Raw genomic sequence first — 23647 nt, 5'->3', positions numbered from 1 at the left:
TTGGGGCATTTTCCCTTCAGTTTTGTCTTCATCAAGTGAAATGCATGCTCAATCGGATTCAGGTCAAGGGATTGACTTGGCCATTGCATAACATTCCACTTTTTAGCCTTAAAAAACTCTTTGGTTGCTTTGCAGTATGCTTCGGGTCATTGTCCATCTGCACTGTGAAGCGCCATCCAATGAGTTCTGAAGCATTTGACTGAATATGAGCATATAATATTGCCTGAAACACTTCAGAATTCATTCTGCTGCTTTTGTCAGCAGTCACATCATCAATAAATACAAGGGAACCAGTTCCATTGGCAGCCATACATGCCCACGCCATGACACTACCACCACCATGCTTCACTGATGAGGTGGTATGTTTTGGATCATGAGCAGTTCCTTTCCTTCTCTATACTCTTCTCTTCCCATCACTCTGGTACAAATTGATCTTTGTCTCATCTGTCCATAGGATGTTGTTCCAGAACTGTAATGGCTTTTTTAGATGTTGTTTGGCAAACTCTAATCTGGTCTTCCTGTTTTTGTGGCTCACCAATGGTTTACATCACCCTTTATATTCACTCTTGTGAAGTCTTCTCTTGATTGTTGACTTTGACACATATACACCTGCCTCCTGGAGAGTGTTCTTGATTTGGCCAACTGTTGTGAAGGGTTTTTTTTTCACCACAGTTGTTTTCCGTGGTCTTCCGGGTCTTTTGGTGTTGCTGAGCTCTCCGGTGCTTTCTTTCTTTTTAAGAATGTTCCAAACAGTTGATTTGGCCACACCTAATGTTTTTGCTATCTCTCTGATGGGTTTGTTTTGATTTTTCAGCCTAATGATGGCTTGCTTCACTGATAGTGACAGCTCTTTGGATCTCATATTGCGAGTCGACAGCAACTGATTCCAAATGCAAATGTCACACCTAGAATCAACTCCAGACCTTTTACCTGCTTAATTGATAATGAAATAACGAGGGAATAGCCCACACCTGTCCATGAAATAGCTTTTGAGTTGATAGTCCCATTACTTTTGGCCCCTTAAAAAGTGGGAGACACATATAGAAACTGTTGTAATTCCTACACCGTTCACCTGATTTGGATGTAATTACCCTCAAATTAAATCTGAAAGTCTGCAGTTAAAGCACATCTTGTTTGTTTCATTTCAAAGCCATTGTGGTGGTGAATAGAGGCCAAAATATGAAAATTCTGTCAATGTCCCAATATTTATGCACCTGACTGTATATATATATATATATATATATATTTTTTTTTTATTTATTTATTTTTTTTTAATTTAGAGAATATATATGTTATGCCACGTATAGTGCCATGAACAAAGTGTTCTCATGTAGAGAACATGTGCACAGCATGCATACAGTACACTGTGTCTATCACGGCCCATACATCAGCAGTTGGGGTGCAATCCGAATGACATTAGAGACACAGGAACGCTCCAAGCCCAATAAATCAAATACAGAGAGAAAGAGAGAGAGAGGAAACTCACCATTGGCAGCAGTATAAAATATTCTTTAATATATCCTCAGCTGAAATACATACTGGTTTGACGTTTCAGATGCATATTAGGCCTTTTTTCAGATGGCGTGAGTTCCCAATGGTCAATTCGGTCCTATTGCAAGGCGATTCATTGTGCAAAAACCGACCCAAACAGATCTCTCCACTTAACCTTACCTACTCTCCTCACGATTATTTATGAAGTCCCCCTGGACCCCCCTTCCAGAAGAGTTGGCAGCCCTCCCCTCGTCCCTCCCAGTTCCCAATGAAGTAGGCAGGATGGGGAGTGCAATACCAGGAATTGCGGATCCATGGTGCGAGATTCAACAAGAATCTCTCCTGAAGCGGCGAGGAAAAGTCCATCTCTGGGAAATAACGTGCAGTCCCCACTATTTGAATTGGTGGCTGCGGACAATTACCAGCAAGGCTAATTGTATGTCACCTTGCTATCCCTCCCTGAATGTCAGGGAGACTCCCTGAAATAGTGGTGATCTCCCTGACTCACTGAAGAGTCTAGCAATCTCCCTGAGGCCAGGCTGGGTGTGTGGAACACAGTGATGACATCATCACTCTCCAACCATGGAAGAAATACTGGGGAGATGAATAAGCAGGATAATGGCTACATGATTGGCTGTGTGCTTAATTACAGGGAATAAACTGCATGAAGATAGCAGAAGGGAGAGAGATAAGGGGCATACTTGCCTACTTTTTATACTTCCTCCCGGGGGAGGCCCGGGGAGGAGAAGCAGGTGGCCGGCGATGGATACCCACAACGCTCTCCCAGAACGCGCTTTGTCAGTAACTCGTGTATTACCCTCTTTGAAGTGCTTCCACCACGGAAATACTGCAGCACGGCTAATTGTTTCTCCACCATATGCTTCCCATAACATTCCATGAGTTTCATTTCCGCTTTTTCCAAGCTTAACACAAAATTCAATCACACATCTCTAACGTAATCTCACAGACACGTCTTCCTCATCCACCATGATGAAAGGTGGAGGCTACGGAAGTCCAACCGCTTCACAATAACCAGCACAGGGTTGCCACGTTTAGCTATGGTACAGAAAAACGGAGGCAGTCTAATTACTGTTTAATCAACTCTCTTATGAAGGGGGTACCACAGCAGATATTGCAGATATCTGCTGTGGTCTCTCTGAATGAATTCACAAAGCATAGCTTTCAAAAGATTAGCCCCTATAGCTGACACCATCTTTGCCTATGGCTACATTTGTGCAAATTGTTTGGCAGAGGAATCTGAATGACCCCTCTCTGTTGACTGACACATGCACATGTGCGTTCCGATGGCCGTGCAGGTGCACAAGGAGTGCCAGGTCCGAACCGTGTCAGAGGCTACATTCCTGCAAGACATTTTTTCTACATTCCAATGAAAAATAATTTGTTGCTGCCACGATTTGCAGCTATAAGAAATTATAGTTTTCAGGGGTAAGATGTGGGGCATCAAAAATATGCCCCTGGCTTAAACTGAGATAATCCCACCCCCATTTCTTCCACATTGTCTTCCTTTTGAATCCATATGGATAACATCTCCCAAAAGTATTAACAAGTCTCCAAATATGAATCATGGAGCCCTACTAAATTATTTTTTTCCATTGAAACCTGGTAGCAACAACATGTAGTCTCTGGCAATCCTCATGTAACATACTCCTGTTGTCCTATAGATTGTAAACTTGCGAGTGGGACCCCCTTATGTCTGCGTCTGTTAAATAATATCCACTCTTGTTTTATTATTGTGTTTCTTCCCAAATGTAAAGCACTACGACATCCTGTATGCTGGTGCTATTTAAATAAATATAATAAAAGCTTGTTGTATCTGCGATTTACGGAATTTTGTGCTTATAACTTTGTCAAGAAAAGCTTGTTTTATATTAATACGTATCCATAAGCCGTCATCGACAATCAATAGAATGCTTTGGTAATGTTCTGTGCACACAGTATTAATTACTCATTGCCATCATATTATGCTGCTATCAAACACAGAGAATATTCAGTCATTCACATCAGTCCTTGTCCCATTGGAGCTTACAGTCTAAGGGGGAGATGTATCAAACCTTGGAGAGAGATAATGTGGAGAGGAACAAAGTACCAATCAGTCAGCTCCTAACTCACTTTCAAACAGCCTTTAAAGTGACAGTTAGGGCCCTATTTATCAATATTTGGTTTATTAAAAAAAATGTGAAAAGGGGTATTTTCGCACCCTTTTCACATTATTTTAGTATCACATAAATGTATTAAAGGTAGAGATGTGCGCCGGCCAGTGCCAGATTAAGATCCACAAGGGCCTGGAGCTGAAATTTATGAAGGGCCTATTGTGTGCCGCCGAAAGAGGTGTGTTCAGCACTGCTGTTGGGGGATGTAGTCAAAATACAGATGGCCGGAATTCCGTCTTTTGAAATCCCGGCACTAAAGGGGGAAGGTTCGGTTTAGGCACCAAGGGGGGAAGGTTAAGGTTAGGTACTAACTGTTAGGGTGCAAGAAGGGAGGGTTAGGAACAGAAGGGGGGAGGGTTTGTATACTTACCTGACCCCCGTCGGAATTCTGAGCATCGGGATACCGCTGTCGGCATTTTGACAGCAGGCATCCCGAACTGCTGGGTAATCATACCCAACCCCTGTGACTAGTGATGTGGGGGTGTAACCAGTATTGTGGAGTGTTGTCTGCACAGGGATGTGGCCTGTCCTGTGTGGTGTGACTAGCCCCTACCTTTAAAAACCTCAATCTCTCTTCCCTTTTCACTTATATCAATAGTGTAATGCGAGAGTCTGCACAAGAAAAACTTCTTGTTAATATGGCACATGGTGATGACGTAAATCTGAAAATATCTCTATTAAAGAGCACATGGGTCACTTAGTGATGTCATGTATGTGACATCTCTATCTCTCTATATATAAAATTACCTTATCTTATTAATAGTTATAGGGGGGAATTCAGGGCCTGATTCAGAGCCGCTCGTAAACGGCTGCTCGTTCGCTCCGAGCGATGTTCGCACAACTGCGCATGCGTATGGGTTGTAATACGCATGCGCGAACCAGTCATTGCAGTTGGAAATTGTGTGGTAGCAAAATAGTGAGTGCCTGCTAATTTGAGAGACAGGATGAGGCGTTTGTGGGTGGTAACAGGGGAAGGTGCTTGAAAACGGGGAGTGGAGATCCGAACGCAGGTGTGCCAAAAGGTCAAAATGGGCATTTTAAGGGTGTGCATAATTAACAAAGCAGCGTCATCGACCACGTCACTTGATTGTTTCTTAGCCTGAACTGTTCGCATGATTGCGGTAGAAAAATCCAATCCAATGTACTCGGTTAATCCAATAAATAGCGGAGATGACGTAGGAATGCGAGCGGCCAGGGGGCATCTTTACAAAATAGCGAGTGCATATTTCGTTCACTCGCTCAGACATAGAGGCGTCAACAGACCGCAAAGAGCGAGCGCTCAATTTAAATAGCCGGCCCCTTTTTCTGAACGACCGTTCGCAAATAGCGTCCGGCTCTGAATCAGGCCCTCAGTTCAGTGCAATGTAGAATAGTCGCAGGAGGGAGCTCCCGCAGCTATTCAATACACTGCGCTGTTTGGGTGGCCAGAGGTCGCGGGTCGCGCCAAAAGTGATGTCACCCGGCTCACCTCCGGTGGTTGCTATGCCAACCTAAGACGCTTCTAAGAAGTGTCTTAGGTTTTGCATAGCAACCACCGGAGGTGAGCCGGATGACGACACTTTCGGCGCGACCCGCGCCCTCCTGTCACGTGAACGCGGCTGAGATGCGACTGCACACGATCACACAGCGGGTGGGGTATATAGGTAAGTGCTTTTAATGTTATGTGTTTGTTATGTATTCCTGACGACAGGGCTGTAATAGCCTCGAAACGTTGAATTAAACTACTTTCTCTGCTATTCCTGGAGTGACGCTCTGTGCATTGCCACTTCAGTGGCCTTTCACCATGGACATATATATATATATATATACACATATACACACACACAGGGGCGCCGAGAGGGGGGGGAGCGGGTACAGATTACCCGGGCCCAGGCTTCCTGAGGAGCCCGGCGGGGGCCCGTGTCCGGCGCCGCTCCGCCCCTCACAGCAGCCCAGCACACAGCGTGTGCTGAGCTGCAGTTGGAGACTGCTCGTGGCTGCTGAGCCTGCCTGCTGGTCACACTGTCCGGGTATTTTTTGTATAAAATACCCTTTACAGTGTGCAAAGAGGATTCGCAGGGACAAAGCTTTCTCGCAAGCTCTGTCCCTGCATGAGATATTTGATACATCCTTATTATCACATCACATCTGCATCTGAGATGTGGCTTGTTATAAATAGGGCCCTTAGAAGCTAATTGGTTGGTACTTTATCTCCAAGATTTGATACATCTCCCCCTAAATTCTCTACCGAACACACACACTAAGGTCCAACAGCAGCCAATAAACCTACCTTTGTGTTTTTAGACTGTGGTAAGAAGCAAGATAACTAATGCAAACAAGAGGAGAACATTCAAACTCCAGAGAGAGAGGGCCTTGGCTGTTATTGAACCCATGACACCAGCACCGCGAGGTACCATAGCAATGCTGCCCATTGGTTTACAAAGCTGCCAAATAAATGTGTTTCTAAGAAATTACAACTCATGCAATGGAGATTTGTATTTATAGATTTATTTGTCCTATTGGAGTTGTCAGCAATAATGAAGAGATATGTGATTATTACAGTGAAGAACGTTCAGAGAACTCTAAAAATGTAGACAGGAATGGGCAGCACAGCTGGGGTTGTGGAAAGCATTACTGTCCCACAGTCCTGAAGTAAAGAGTACAGTTCCTGACCGTATGTGGAGTTTGTATGTACTCCCTGAGTTTGCTCCGGTTTCCTGCCACAATCAAAAAACATACAGATAGGATAAGTGGCTCCTGACAAAAAAAAAAATAACCCTAGTGTGTATGCATTTCTATGTGATAAGGAAAATAGATTGTGAGCTCCACTGGGGCAGAGACTGACTAAAACATTCTCTGTACAGCGCTGTGGAATATGTGTGCGCTATGTATAACTTATAATTATTGGTGACCAAAAATATGGGTGCATCTAACTCCCCTCTGACAATGACCCAGCTTCAATGACTTTGTGAAGATCTTCGACATATTATTTCATTTTAGAATAGGACTTATAAGGCCGTATTCAATAAGAAGCGAAAATCCGTTTTAGCGTGGTTTTTAGCCTTTGTTTTACTCTGTATTCAATTCCATTCTGTTTTCGCCTATGCGGAAAGTCAAGGCACTGAAATAGGTGATACTTTTTCTCCACAGAATAGCAGGAGAAAAAATAGTGTAAAATCTATATTTTGGGGCACAGATGTTGGGAAACCACTCAGAACCCTAGGAACACCCCCCCCTCAAAGAACAAATCACCCAAAAAAAAGATTACAAAAATTCCAGAATCCCCCTAGAAAAAACGCCTTTGAAATTGAGGGCTAAAATGAGAAAAGTGGGGGGATAACTTCAAAAATTAGCGAAACAAGCTTCTGGGGGTGCTCTAAGGAGGGATCAAGTGTTTTGGGGATTGCAGGTGCTAGTATGATGGAGGAATTTAAATTTTTTAAAACTTCACTTTAGAGGCATTAAAATATGCTAGTGCCCACTTTCAAGTACCCCAAATGTGATGGGACTACTTATTTTCACCCAAAAATACTGCTTAATGCCATTCTTCACCAGTTTTGCAAGGATGCTAATAGCAAGGATTTTAGACAACTTCAGTACCCCAAATAGTTTTATTAGAGCTATTGGAACACTTCTACATTGATCCCCAATGTTAGTGCATCTTTTTGGAGTAAGGCTGATGACCCCCTGTCTGACAGTACTTTCCACCTGTTCTAGATTTGCCACTTGCCGTTTTCGCCTGTTTTGGAATTGAATACGCTGGAAAGCGGGGATGCGCATGAAAAGTTTCCGCATCCAAAACACGCGATGTCTGCGAAAAGTGGGGCTGATGAAACATTTCCGCGGGTGCGAAACTAATTGAATACTGCCCACAGACGTAATTCCCATTATTAAAAGTATTTTTTTTCCATATTGAATTTCAGCTCACAAAATGTCTCTTTAGTCGATTTCCTGTACAGCCACAACATGGTACTCACTTTCATATGCTAAATTTCAAGCATCTGCTGAAGTGTACAGAAAATCTGTGTGACTGGAAGTGGAAGTCTGTCCATCCCACTGGGTATCTGTCTGCGGACGCAACCGTCATCATAACTATCTGGACTTGCATCAGGCCCATGCTCTATGCAAAAGATTAGAACAAACATTGTGTCTGTGTCCAAGTCATGAATGGAAGTTGGAAGAACCCGCCCAGGAGACTCTCATTAAGCGGGGCTGTTCCTTGCGATTGCATGGTTGCCGACCAGTTACCACTTACAGTAGATACGACCATTTCACAAAAGTGTGGACCGCCATCTGACAGATCAATCCGTTGGCAGGAGCCATCTCTGTCAGTTAGTGTAAGTCTGATCAGGAACATGTGCAGTGGACGATGTTTTTCTTTTGCACATGCGCGTTATGCTGAAATCCTTAAAAAACATCCACTTTCTACTTGCGTACCAGTCAGATTCAGCTCCAATGATTTGTTCTCATTGGAGACCTTCCCCTATTGCCCCTGACCCTCCCTCCCTCCATGATAACAAGGTCATAGTTACCTTTGCGACACAACTTGTACCGTGAGAGGTTACCAGATATTGTTGGTGGCCACCAGGATGTAGTTAGTATCGTGGCTATCGGCACTCAGAATGATGGAGCTGGAATCCCGGCACCAATCAGAATCCTGATGCCGGCATTCGGACTGCTGACATCCCAACTGTAAGTATTAGGGTTAGGGGTTTGGGTTAAACACTAGGGGGAGGGTTAGGTTTAGGCTGCTGGGGGGGAGAGTTAGGTTTAGGTTGCAGTGGAGGAGTGTTAGATTTAGTTTGCAGGGGGGAGAGTTAGGTATAGGCTTTGGGGAGGGTTAGGTTTAGGTGTCGGATTACGATACTTATCAGCAGGTGTCGGTATCCTCACCCTGTCGGGCAGAGCCGTGACTAGACTTTTTAGTGCCCTGTGCCAGAAAGAGCATTGGCGCCCCCTCTCATTTTTCAAAGGGACATAATGCACCCAAAAAAGGGACATGGCTTCATAGGGAAGGGCCAGGAAAGAGATAGGAGAGGCCAGGAGATGCTGGGGATGAAATAAGAGGAAGCTACAAGCAAGAATTATAATAAACAAAAATTTAACAGGCCCAAACAGCGCCCCCTGACCTGTGGTGCCCTGTGCAATGGCACCAGCCGCACTACCCTAGCTACGGCCCTGCTGCCGGGTTGCCAGCATCGGTATTCTGAGTGCCAGGATTCTGAGCACTCAGAATACCTTTCCTCAAACTCATCCACAGGGATTGCTAAGCACAAAGCCCTTGGGGAAAAAATCTGCACGAGTAATAAACTGCTCAATTGTTTCAGAATTTTTTTGCCAGTTTACTGCTGACAGAACATATATCAAAGGGCAAAGCTGAGAGCTTGACAAAACCTTTGATACAATTGGTATAAAATGAAGGCATTAGAAAACGAGTATGAGGATTTAGGGTATACTGTAAATGTTTTGCAACGTATCAAATGAGGTAACTTAGAATCCACTAACTGAATAGTTACAATGTATTCTGCACAAAGGGGGCATATGTGATTTTTACTGTATCTAAACTATTCCTATCTTTTATATATGTCCATAAACTGAGGCTACAATATATTCTGCATAAATAGATTAAAATGACAGTACATATGGATATGGGCGATTTTGAAATTGGGATAAATTACAAAGATCACTGCTTCATTATTTTGCAAAACGGTCATAATTCATCAGAAATGTGTAAATTTATATACAAACACTGGAGAATCTGGCCAATCACTGTGATTGGATGACAAAGAACTCAAGTCCTGATTGAAAGATGGACGCTAGTGCGAAAATATGCAAATGTTACATCCGCCAGGACTTATATTGAGACACCCACCGGCGGCTCCAAACAACTGTCAAAAATTGACCTTCTGAATAACCCTATGGTCGCGCAGTATGATCATGGGAGCCACTTTTATTGTGTACGGGATCTCAGATGAGTCCACACCTCTTCAATCACTGGAGCCTGCCATATGTCTTGGTGGCTCTGATATTGAATCTTTATCATTACCTTGGAACCCAGAACCGAGCTGTGCTTTAAAGATCCTCATCATGGTGATAGTCCCTGGTAAGGGGTGCTCGCTTATTTTGGGCATCCCTCCTTACCATAAATATTCTGGCCTCTTTATCTTACAATGACAGTGGGACCACATACTGGGACTGGAAGTTGGGAGGAAAGCAAAAAAAAAAAAAAAAAAACTTTGCACCGTGGTAAATCCATGTTGCACTGCAGATGGGGCAAATATAAAATGTTCAGAGAGATTTAGATTTAGGACTTGGGAGGGGCGTGTCCACACTCAATTCTAAATGACAGTGAAAAAATAAAGCTGTCCAGCATGTATGGGCTACATGTAAAAACAGTCAGTATTTGCCCTGCATGCAAAATAAAATAAATGAATTTGCACCCCTCGCATTGCAACATGGTTTGTGCCAGATACAAAGTTACTTGCATTTTTTTTTGCTTTGCTCCCAACTCCCTGGGAGAAAAAAAAATCCAGACTCTCAATGTATCAAATATTTTATACATTGCAAATGCAAATATAATGGTGCATACACACTGTCAGATTTTTCTTCAGGTCTGAACGATAACGATTTTAAAAATCGTTCAATCATTAACATCTGAAGGAAATCTGACATATCTGACATGTTTGAACGATGAACGATGTGCGTTCCCGATGGTCAGATAACGATATCTGACATCTGATGTGTTTGCAGTCAGACTTGGATGATTCCATTAATTTTAATGCAGTAAAAAATCGCTCATAGTTCAAATCGTTCAAATCGTTGGTCAAATCGTTCATCAAATCGTTCAGATCGTTCAAATGTTCAAATCGTTCAATCGTTCATCTGACACATCTGACAAATCTGACCGTGTGTATGCTCCATAAATCTGTAATACATCCATCACCAAACAAAAATCCATGTACAAAGTTGCATATATCTAGTACACATCATGAGCAAGATATTTGTCACTTCCCTTTAAAGAAGCTCACAAAAGAAACACAAAGTTTGAGAACAGGGCTAATGATCACCCCAGAGATATCTATAGCTTTACTCTGGTCAATGAGGCTGAATAGTTACAGACAAAAGGTTGTTTTTCTTTTTTAAATGTAATTATTTCATTTATCACTAATAAAGAAAAAACATACTGTACAATGATCAAATAAGATTGCCCATTGTGATGGGCCTGGACCTGTCGCCCCCAACAACTGCCAGCTTTATTGTCAGAATTCTTTGCTATAGCTTGTAACACTAGTTTCAAATGACTGCTGATATATTATTATCTATAGGTGCTTGGTTACATATATTGCTTTAACTTATTATTTTGAATAAATATAATGTGTGGCACCTTTGAAGATTAGAGGGCCCCTGTGGCCCCTTAAATGTATCAGATTGAAAACCACTCAGTCAGGAAATCAAATACAAAAATTAAATATCACAGATGAAAACACAAGCATATAAATACTTAATTATATATAATGATTTATAAGGTTTGATTGAAGATTAAGTTTCTCAATATAAGAGTCAGTTGAAGATTAACTACAAATCCCATGAGGCTATGATCCGCCCTCTGACTTCACCTCTGCTCCTCCCCTTACCTTCTGCTCTGCATCTCTTGACTGGGAGACGGACACAGCGTCGGTCCTAGACTGAACCAAGTTAAAAATAGAAGTGAACAGGGACCATCACAGCCAGCTGCACAAAGCATGCTAGGTGAGAGCACTGGGGTAGGTGCATTATGTGTGTTTGACAATGGCTGACTGCTATATGTGTGTGTGACTGCTATATGTGTGTGTGTGACAATGGCTGACTGCTATGTGTGTGTAACTGCTATATGTGTGTGTGTGTGACAATGGCTGACTGCTATGTGTGTGTGACTGCTATATGTGTGTGTGTGACAATGGCTGACTGCTATATGTGTGTGTGTGTGACAATGGCTGACTGCTATATGTGTGTGTGACTGCTATATGTGTGTGTGTGACAATGGCTGACTGCTATGTGTGTGTAACTGCTATATGTGTATGTGTGTGACAATGGGTGACTGCTATATGTGTGTGTGTGACAATGGCTGACTGCTATGTGTGTATGTGTGTGACAATGGCTGACTGCTATATGTGTATGTGTGTGACAATGGGTGACTGCTATATGTGTGTGTGTGACAATGGCTGACTGCTATATGTGTGTGTGTGACAATGGCTGACTGCTATATGTGTGTGTGTGACAATGGCTGACTGCTATGTGTGTGTGACTGCTATATGTGTGTGTGTGTGTGTGTGTGTGACAATGGCTGACTGCTATGTGTGTGTGACTGCTATATGTGTGTTTGTGTGACAATGGCTGACTGCTATATGTGTGTGTGTGTGACAATCAGAGCCGTAACTAGACTTTTTGGTGCCCTGTGCCAGAAAGTGCATTGGTGCCCCCCTCATTTTTCAAAGGGACAGAATGCACCCAAAAAAAAAGAATTACCTCATGGGGAAGGGCCAGGGAATAGATAGGGGAGGCCAGGAGATGCTGGGGATGAAATAAGAGGAAGTTATAAGTGAGAATGATAATAAACAGAAATGTGACAGGCCCAAACAGCGCCCCCTGACCTGTGGTGCCCTGTGCGATGGCACCGGCCGCACTACCCTAGCTATGGCCCTGGTGACAATGGCTGACTGCTACTGTATGTGTGTGTGACTGCTATATGTGTATGTATGACAATGGGTGACTATATGTGTGTGTGACTGCTATGTGTGTGTATGACAATGGCTGACTGCTATGTGTGTGTGTGTCACTGCTATATGTGTGTGTATGACAATGGCTGACTGCTATATATGTATGTGACAATGGGTGATTGCTATATGTGTGTGTGTGTGACAATGGGTGATTGCTAGATGTGTGTGTATGACAATGGGTGACTGCTATGTGTGTGTTTGACTGCTATATGTGTGTGTGTGACAATGCGTGACTATGTGTGTGTGTGACAATGGGTGACTGCTATGTATGTGTGTGACAATGGCTGACTGCTATATGTTTATGTGTGTGACAATGGGTGACTGCTATATGTGTGTGTGTGTGTGTATGACAATGGGTGACTGCTATGTGTGTGTGTGACTGCTATATGTGTGTGTGTGACAATGGGTGACTATGTGTGTGTGTGACAATGGGTGACTGCTATGTATGTGTGTGACAATGGCTGACTGCTATATGTTTATGTGTGTGACAATGGGTGACTGCTATATGTGTGTGTGTGTGTGTGTGACAATGGGTGACTGCTATATGTGTGTGTGTGACAATGGGTGACTGCTATCTGTGTGTGTGACAATGGCTAACTGGAGTGTGTAAGAAACAGTGACTGCTGTGTTTGAGGCAATGGGTGACTGCTATGTGTGTATGAGGGACAATGGGTGACTGGTGTGTGTGTGTGTGTGTGTGAGACAATGGGTGACTGCTATATGTGTATGTGTGTGACAGTGGGTGACTGGTGTGTGTGTGTGTGACAATGGGTGACTGCTATATGTGTGTGTGTGAGACAATGGCTGACTGGACTGTGTAAGAAACAGTGACTGCTGTGTTTGAGGCAATGGGTAACTGCTATGTGTGTATGAGGGACAATGGGTGACTGGTGTGTGTGTGTGTGACAATGGGTGACTGGTGTGTGTGTGTGTGTGTGTGACAATGGGTGACTGCTATATGTGTATGTGTGTGACAATGGGTGACTGGTGTGTGTGTGTGTGTGTGACAATGGGTGACTGCTATATGTGTGTGTGAGACAATGGCTGACTGGACTGTGTAAGAAACAGTGACTGCTGTGTTTGAGGCAATGGGTAACTGCTATGTGTGTATGAGGGACAATGGGTGACTGATGTATGTGTATGAGGGGTGTGTGTGTATGAGGGACAATGGGTGACTGGTGTGTGTCAATGTCTGAATGCTATGTGTGGGTGTATTTGTGCGTGTGTGTTTGGGGTCACCACCAGCAATGCCATAATGCGGAAGGCAGGTTCGACATCTGTGCCCACAATTGCGGGCTGGCTCTACCAAATGTCACTGATCCTTATTTGAGGGTCGGGAATAAATGCTAAGCAGATCCAATCAGGGCTCAGCATGTGCTCATATGATTGTGGCACTCAAATATTTTAGGGCAATATTTCAGTCCTCTCAAGATTAAAAAATTTATTTCCCCTATCATGTGGGGGCATATATTTTTTTTTACCTCTCGGTGCCTGTGGAGGGGGGGGCCCTTTTAAAATTTTGCTATGGGGCACACAAAGTTCTAGTTACGTCCCTGGATGGAGGGAAGCCATCTGGTTCTCTCCCATCGATGTCAAAAACATTTGACATCGGTCATAAACCATCGATTATTTTGAATCATCAATGATCGATGGCCATCCCTACCCCTAATCCATAAGTTTGAGAAATTCGGAAACAAATGATGAAAGTTAGGTAAATTGTGCTTATATGTTAGTTATGTAGTGGAGGGCAGGGTTGCGCTTCTGCTTGTCCACATATTTTATGATTGCCAGTGACCAGCACTAGTTTTGCCTATCAAACTGACCATAAATCATTTGATTTGGTTCTGGACCACAAACCTGTGGCACCAAAGGATGCCACAGCACGCAGTTTGGGAACCATTGGGTTAAACCATGGTTTAGGGGAACGGAGGTGACCTTTTGTAATGTGAGTTACCCCTGATTGTTTTAAAACACACATGTGAAATAACGATACTAAGGACTGGGAGCTGCCAAGTCACTACAGTAATTAGTACATAAGTATATGCATTAGTTATTAGTACGTCTATTAATTACATTATTAGTGGCAGTGGGCTATTATTAAAGGATTAACCCCATGATTTGCATAACTTAATTAGATGAAGATGGCTATCACTAATTGGTTCAGGGTCCTTTGGGATTCAGATTGCATATATTATAATTATTCGTGTGTTTATAATAAAGTGCCCTGTATTAGGTTATTTATCAAGCTATGGACTTTATTTAGTTACATGTAATATGAAACACTTTTTGCTATTATAATTGTTGCTCATGCTCAGGCTGACTTTCAGCTAATCGCCTTTTTCTAGCTTGCATAGTTTTGGAGGAAATCTTGGACAGATTCGATCTCTTTTGAGATGGTATTATTGTACCACTATAATATGTTTATTATAGTGGTACAATAATGCTGTCTCGATAGCCAAGAATCCACAGTTTTTTATTTTTTATGTAAACCATACAATCCAATCCAAGGGGCAATCAACCTCACAGTCCAGTCTAAGTTCACTTTAGTTAAACAAATCTTATATTGTAGTAACACTGAAAGGTTGCAAACAACATTAGCAGCGACTGATATGTAGTTTTTGTCTAGGTGTGCCATCTACTGGATTGACATGTACTGTATACTGGAACCTCATGAGTCAAGATAAGCTGCCTGGTCAGTGCTTAATATATAGTTGAATTTTCCTGCAAAATAGATTTTGATATATATATATATGTGTGTGTATTTCTATATGCATACATATACAGTATATATACTGTGTATATATATATAATCTGTTTGCATTCGGGGTGTGCAATATATGTTTACATTGTATATACTGTATATATTTATATACATATAGTCATTTTGGATTTGAGGAACTTGTGCAAATCCCAATAAAAGAAAATTTGTCTCCATAGTTCATAAACAGTCCCTAAAAGAATATTTGTCCCCACAAAATTATATTTATATACATCTAGTCATATTTGGCTTGAGGAGCCTGCACACTGCATGCGCTGAGTTTCAAGTGTCTGGTTTGTCCTTTATTGCTCTTCTCCCTGATGTCACATTGAGATAATACATACCTCAGTCTCTTTCTAGGTGACTAAGCTATACAACATTCAAAACTCAATCCAAATTCATCCAGTAGTTTTAGCGTGATGCCAGAATGAACAGACAAACAAAAATTGTGAAAGTCCCAAGAAGTGCATTTCTCCAAAAAAATTAAATGTACAACCATTGCAACTGTATATAAATTATATATATATATATACATATATATATATATATATATATATATATTGAGATTGGATGCCGCTAAGTCACACACATGAGAGAGTTTACCAGTATTTAATATCATGAACTACTGTAATTTTAGACCTGAAATACAGTCTATCTGCTGGGTAATTTCATCCACAGAGTGGCTGGTAAAAATTCTGCATTCCCTGCATTTTATTGCACCTTGCACATATTACATTCTATTTTTGCTTTCTGGAAACAGGTTATAAATGTCTCGCAAAGTTCTTAATAGCCTCCGATGTGCATAATTTCTGCTAGATTTCTTCCAAAGTTTCACCCTGGAATGATTCACACATTTTTTTTAATAGTAGCTCAATTTCTGAGAATTAAAATAGTTTAAACTGGAAGACTGTGATGGTGATGAGCTGCAAGAGGTAGATTACTGCATGGAAATAAGACTTTAGCCTCATTCAATGCATTTCATTTACACATACTTTGTACTATAGTTTGCAAATTAATTGCAGATCATGTAGTAATACTGTGCTGTGTTAGGGACTGCCACGTTTTCAGCATCTATACAAATGATTATTCATTATGGTCAGTTCCTAGATATAAGAATGGTATTTCATTTTTAAGAGCATTAAATGTCAGTAAACGTCAGACATTCATCCAAAGATACTGAGGCACTGAGTCATCTTCATCCAGTGTCTTGAAATTTAAAGTATACCTACTTTCCAGTTTCCATATAACTATGATTCCTAAGGGGGTATATTTACTAAAGTGCAGGTTTTTAGAAGTGGAGATGTTGCCCATAGCAACCTGTCATATTCTAGCTAATATCTTCCCGAAGGTGCTAAATAAATGATTAGTAGAATCTGATTGGTTACTATGGGCAACATCTCCACTTCTAAAAACTTGCACTTTAGTAAATATACTCCCTATTCTGTGAAGCAGAAAACTGGAATACCAATAGATAAAAACAAGAACTATTACTTAATTTCTCATGTTCGTTTATAATAAATGATTTACTTCAGTGTTTGCGTTTTCTTCCATTAATTTCTCCTTCATACAGTACAGGTCCCTGTAAACCATGGATACCAGGCATGTTGGAACTTGTGGTTGCTGAAGTGTCAGTATGCCATTGGAGCCATGAGTATGCTGTTGACTTTATCACTGCAAGGGCCATCATGCCCAACTAATTAAATGCTCCTGGGGAATGCAGGAACCTGTAGTGTACCAGTGGAAATGTATATACCCCGGTATGTGGGAAAAGGCCTGGTGCAATCAGCATTGATCTGATTTTCCAATGGGGCAGGACTGCATTAATTTTGTGATCTCAGTCCCCCTAGGGAATACAGCAGACTATCTATGGGGGTTGGCACTTTTGCTAGGGGTCCCCATACTGACAGTTTCCCTGCTATAGTGCTACCAGTCCTGGTTGGCATAGCCTGTTGCTGGTTGCGACAATTTCAGGGGAACCGTATGCTGCAACCAGCACTAAGCTTTGAGAACTAGTGCTGGATCGACCAATGGCGATACTTGCTCATTATTATCTACTTTTTATTTATTTATTTTTTTAGCAGAGATCTTGGATCAATGGGGAGTTGGCTGCAACAATTACGCCTACTTAGATACATATATGCGTTTCAGCCTCTTTTGCATTGGACACATTTGCACCCTGGCTGTACTGGGACAATGCCTCTTCCATCTCTCTAAGCATAAAGAGCTGCAACAGTCTGCACACCAAGTATATGCAGTAAAGAAACTAATGTTCATTGTAGCACCCTGCATCGGTCACAACCTGTGCAGTTCCTCTTTTCTACCAATGGCGTTGCTAACTGTTCTGGTGCTTCTAGCACACTCAGCTGATGCAAAACACTGCAGAGCTACAGACCAGAGTGTGCTAGAGCAGAAAGAGTGACACCCCAGGCAGAAAAGAGGAACTGCACGGGGTGTAACAGGTGCAGGGTGCTAGAATGAACACTAGAAACCATTAGCCCCAAAATGTGAGAATTGCATAAACTTTGACTAATTATAGTTTAACTTCCAATTCACCTGCACCACTTTCCAAGTGTCATGGCTGCGCGCCGATCCACAAAGCAAAGAAGCCTTTAACAATCCGCTGCTTTATCTCATTCTAATTGTCTTGTTCAGTGGAACGTACTGTACAAGCCGCACACTTCAGTTTTATGCTCTGTATACCGAATGCTAATGCTATGCCTTTTCAAGTGTTTATTTTAAATACTGTAAAAATACAAATAAAAGTCAGCAAAATTGTGTATATTAGTTCTGCAAGTAGAATCTATATTCAAAATAAATGGTTAGTCCGCTCAACATCCCGGCCTAAGCAACTTTGCTTTACACCAAGAATTTCAGTAATGGTTTAGTCAATATTTTTGGCTTTCTTATTAAACTCATGATCCTTCTAATTATAATTCAGCATTCTCTTTGCATTGAGCATAGCACAATTTAGTGATTATTATCTCATACGGTCACTTGTCAAAAATTAATGGAGCTGGCTTAATTAGTATTAGTGGCTGGAATTTAAAATCTGCATTGAGAATAAATAAAAGTGACCAGTGCATTACTTCAATGGGTATTGACAACTACAAGGCTTTTAAATCAGCCTAATGGACAGTTGTACATTTACCTATTTTCTAACCTCTCCGTGATCAGCGGAGCACTGAAGGAAGAAATAATGCATGAGCCATAAAAATAACTATAAATAGTAAGTATGGCATATTGACGGGTTTCAGGTGCTGCTGAAATCAAGAACCACAAATTGATCATTCTAAATTCTAAAGTTGATCTCCATTTATTTGAGGAATGAGTTATGATTGGTTGTTCAGGCTGACCAATCAGAAGTAGTGTGCTGACCACAACGTTTACCTAAGGAAAAGGGCATTAGGTGACAAGCAGTCAATAATAATTGTCTTTTTAAAAGTCATATGGTTCATATAGATGTGTTCTCAGACTATTCTTTGCAGCATGGACGCCACAAGGTGTTGGAAAGAAAAGTAATAATTCAATACCGACGTTTCTTATTATTGCTGTAACAGGCAGAAGGGTAGCACTAATCCACTAAAAGCTTGCTCTGACATAAAACCACAGTCCACTTGTTGGACTTTTCTTTCAGATGAATCAAAGGAGCACAGTATGATCTGTCAAAAATCATTTCTGTGAATCTATGAATTCAAGGGGTCCACAGTTCATATTACGAGGGCCAACGGCATTACTGATGTTGTCTAAAAAGGCCAAGGTGGTGAGAACATTCTGGTGTGTTAATGCATTTAGAACAATACCAAGTTGCAAACTACAGTTACACAATTCAATATGAAATAGCATTTTCTAATATTACAAATTTAGGGGATTGGATAACACCCTGCGAGTCACCATGAGGTTGTGCAGCAATATGACGTACTCACAGAAGCACCAGACTCCATGACCATCGTTTGCAGCCTCATAGGGCTGTGTTAAAAAATCAGCGAGTCTGGGGCAAGATCGGGCCACGAGGGGGGCAAGAGGGGTCAAGGAATCAGTTAAAACATTACTCTAGGAATCCCTTCTATGATTAGAGGGTCGATCCTAGACACTCTGGTAGACTGATCTATAGCTAATATAGCGCCTTTACACTCAGATTGCAGAGAATGGGCTGATGTAGATTTGCACACAAGTTGGCTGCAAGCGTGCAATAGATCTTTGCTACCTACTGGTATATTCAGCCACGGAGCATGCGCATTGCAAAAACTCTCAATATCCATCCGCAAAACTGAGTTGCGTGCGATCGTGAAGCATCTCCGCTGTGAGCAGGCAAGGTGCACATCTGGGCTCCATTCCATGTCAGAGCAGGCGCAAGATTGGCGCATTTATGTACACAAATCCACCATGAGGAGGAGGTGGGAAGGAATATCCCTACAGCATCCAATAGCTAGGCTGAACATGAGGGTTCAGCACTGCTACCTACTGGTCACAATGGAAACTACAGTAACTGTGTTAAATATATCTAATTTCATGAGCTTATTTTTAAAATCAAAGGCAGTATTCCTTGGGTAGAAAGGACTTTAGGCAAATGCAATTCCACTAAATTGAATGAGCTTCTTTAGCTTAGACGCACTTCAACTAATTAAAACAGAAATTCTGTTTAATGCTGGAAAATATAACACTAGTGGCCATTATTTTTTTCCACGTTTATACAGCTATAATAAAATAAAAATAAAATAAAAATCACACCTTAAGCGCTTTTCACATACAGGACTGCAAAGTCTTTATAATAGTTATTTGCACTTCTCTCCACTTTAAACATTAACATATCTTATTACAAATTGGTTTTGGAACTTCTTGTGTAGTCAGTGGTTACATTTAAACCCATAATGATTCTGTTCACTGAAATGTATTAACCTTTAACGAAGCAGGAAATCTTTGATGATGTCGTGTCATTCAGCCCTAACGCACAAACACATACAGTATTGATTGCAGAATTATTATTTGGAGCTTGCTGTAAATTCATAATTTAACATCACGTAGGTTTATAGCTAGTTATTTGTGCAATAATCAACTATTTCATTGGGAAATCCCCAGGGAACTCTAGTCTGAATGCTTTTTATTTTTATCCTGCCACAGACTTCATCTCTATAGTAATTATAAATTGATTGAAAATATGTTCTCAGTGGCAATAGCTGTAACATATTCCTGATTAAAGACATATTTTATGGGTACTGCTTAGACTGTTTTGGCCTCTATTTAAGTCCCTGTCCCACGTCTTATTACAGAAGATATGTAATGTGTGTTTTACTGAATGTTTGCAAACAGAGAAAATGATCTAGATACTTTGGGCCAGCATCACCTTTTAAACTCCTCATTAAATTAACAGCAGCAGTAACTCTCTTCATTAGGTTTACTGCATGTGTACATCTGACCTGTGATATTTCCCTTGACTGTACATTACACCAGAAAACAAATTAGTTTATAGTATATCCTGCCCTTTCTCATAACCCCTTTCACCAAGCCTACAGATCAAGCAACTTCTCCCCACCTCTAACAATGTGCCTAAGGCCAGTTTGAGAAGTTATTGAAAAACTTTTAAGTGCAGGAAAAGATATTTCCAAGAGTTGACTGTTGCAATCAGAGTTGACCAATAAGCATCTGTGATGTAGCTATAAAAATGACATTGTAAAGGTGTGAGACGATTGTGTGGCTTTATAGGTAACATGAAAAGTTGTTTCAGTACTGGCAGAAAAACAATCCACATGTACTATACAATACTCCATATTCACAGAGATTTACTGTAAACAAAGCAGAAATGTAAAGTACTGCAAACAACCAAACAATTCAGAAAGTACAATATATGCAAAACACACGTAACAAACACTTATTTTTTTGTCTCTGTAAATAGAATTGATCATTTAAAGCAAATAAAAACATAATGCAATAATAAACTATTCATTTGCACTTAAAATGATATTTGTTTCATGTAGAAATATACAGCAATAATTAACTCATCTAATTCTTATATTGTACATTTGTGATTAATACCCAAAATATTGACATATTCTAAACTGTATAACTTGACAAAAGCAGAACCCTACTGTGGGGAGAGTTTATATCTCAGTAGTAAGTTTAATGTCACTTTATATGACAGACAATGCACCCCATTGTATATACTGTATCAGATGAAATCACTGTAACAAAATATAATATCATGACATAAATCCATACATGATCATTTGGCACTTTGTACAATATATCCAGCACTTGGGTATATAGTAATGTAATAATAAAATAATCCTTGCAAGTCACAAAAGTTTGTCTCCTGCTTCACACAATAATGATAAGTCTGCTAGAAGCAATATTTAACCCATACACTTATTAAATACATTAAATCAATCTAGCATGAAATACTTATCATTCCAAAGTATCCCTATTCACTGCCAAAGGCTTACTGAGTGCAGGCATGTATCTATTAATAATGACATCTAGGTACCTGGCTGGAAAGTTTCAATGCAGATCAATACAGCAGTCATATCAATGTCTATTGATTTTTTTTCTTAATTTTCTTAAAAGAGCATCCTGACAGAGAACCCCCTCCCCATATCCCACCCCCATCCCCAGCTCAGAGTTTTATTCTGGGTATATGTATTACAATATAATTTCCTTTGTCTGAGGCTATTGTCAGTGATTCTTCTAAGCAACTTCCATCAACACCCAGCATCACTATGCCCCATAGAGCCCAGCTATAACAGACAGGAGCAATTTAGATTCTGGACACAATCTGCTAATGACACATAGCATTCAGCCTACAGGGGGGCAATCATAATTACCCCCTGGTGTCGGGGTAACTTTTTAAGCTTGCACAATTGACACCTCCACCCTGAGCAACCCTGGCTGCAGATGAAGAGGAAGAAGCAATCTCTGCAGGGCAAGGATACAATGTAACACATACAGTAGCAGCGCTAGTAGCAACAAGGGGATACAGTAGGGAATGCTGTTACCGGTATGGTGGTCCCAGTCTTGCGCAGGGGCCCCCTGAAAACTCCTTTAATACTTCGGAAGTGCCCATTGCTGAGATGAGTGGAGCTGATCACAAGGTAGTAGCAAGCCATACGGTCCACAGTCTCCCATATGTCTGTCTATAGTGCATATAAGGGCCAGGCAGGCACTGGCAGCTAGGAGTGCATGCAGCCCAGATTATATGAGTGACGGGAGTCAGCCATAGGCAGCAAACACAGGAAGACCCCCTTTGAACGTAAGGATGCTTCACACAATGGTCTTCCCCCCACCACTCCTCCAGCAGAATATCCCTAATCCTCTGGTTTGGAGAAGCACAATCCAGAACCTAAGTGACAGATCAGAATGTAGCTGTCATTGGCCACTCATGGGAAGCTGAGCTGTGTCCCCCTGCCCCAGTGTGGCCACAGCAGTGATCTGGGGGGGAGCAGCACATTGCAAAAAAAAAAAAAAAAAAGTCTGTTCCTGCTGCAGGCACCACCAGGCAGCACACCTCTGTCTCCAGGAATCTCACTATAGCAGCAAATCTCCAGCAGCATCCAGCTCCCCAGCAATGCAATGGTCAGAGCATGGGTGATCCAGCAGGCAGCTCAGATGTCCACCCCGTGCATCCTGCCACCACTAGATAAGGATGACTCTCATCTGCTCAGTGTTAACTTTCAGTGTGTATGTCTGTGTGGTCGGTGGTTTCAGAGTCTCTGCTGTCTCGCTGCTGCCTCCATTCTCCACCCCCAGCTCTGTGTCTCTGCCTCTCTCTCTCTCTCACTCTCTCTATTTCCCTCTCGCTCTCTTCTCTCTCTCTGCTACCTGCCAGCTTCAGCCCTTGCTCAGTATTAAGCAGGAGGAAGAGACGGTAGCTTCCCAGCTGGCTGTTGCATGGATCAATCCAGCTCTAAATAGCATATAAAGGAATAAGAACCTAGGACCTAGGACCAATCCCTCTCTAAACAGCAGCTGTTGTTTTTTTCTTTTCTCCACAGCTATCGCAGTAGAAATAAAGCAGCCAGTTGTATATATGCATATGGGTCTGTACACATAGATAGGTAGATAGATAGATATACTTTTCCTATACCGCTCTCTATATAAATATATATATATATATATCTACATATATATATATATAGATAGATATATATATATATATATACATATATGTATATATATGTATATATATATATATATATATATATATCTGTCTTTACTGTAACTAAATACTGTATACCCACAGACACAGACACACCCCCTAAATATTTAACTTGTTGTGCCTTATAAGCATCTGCTGCTGTCAGTCTGCTTTCTGCATTGAATGTAAGGTATTTAAATTCATTAGGGAGATATTCAGGCTGCCCTTTACTATTGACATGCACCCCCCCCCCCATGTAATGAGATATGCTGGATACACTAATACTGCTTTTAGACCTAAATCCTGGGTCTGACCCGAGTTTTGGAACTCAGGGCCTGACTCAGACCCGCTCACAAGTGGGTTGATG

The 23647-nt window shown here is 41.4% G+C and overlaps 1 protein-coding gene across 1 annotated transcript in view; it reads right to left on the bottom strand.

The window, feature by feature from the left end:
* ZNF804B (zinc finger protein 804B) overlaps nt 1-22818 on the bottom strand; it is a 408332-nt gene extending 385514 nt beyond the window's left edge. Inside the window, exon 1 of the mRNA XM_088478665.1 lies at nt 22142-22818. Within this exon, the coding sequence (XP_088334791.1) occupies nt 22142-22252 (111 nt within the window). The 5' untranslated portion in view covers nt 22253-22818. The remainder of the gene's footprint in view (nt 1-22141) is intronic.
* Between the last annotated feature and the right edge of the window lie 829 nt (nt 22819-23647).

The sequence above is a fragment of the Taudactylus pleione genome, unplaced genomic scaffold, assembly GCF_031769625.1.
Source record: "Taudactylus pleione unplaced genomic scaffold, aTauple2 ptg000216l, whole genome shotgun sequence".
NCBI classification, from domain to species: Eukaryota; Metazoa; Chordata; class Amphibia; order Anura; family Myobatrachidae; genus Taudactylus; species Taudactylus pleione.
Note: the sequence above shows the minus strand (reverse complement) of the source record. Positions and strands in the feature narration are given on the sequence as shown.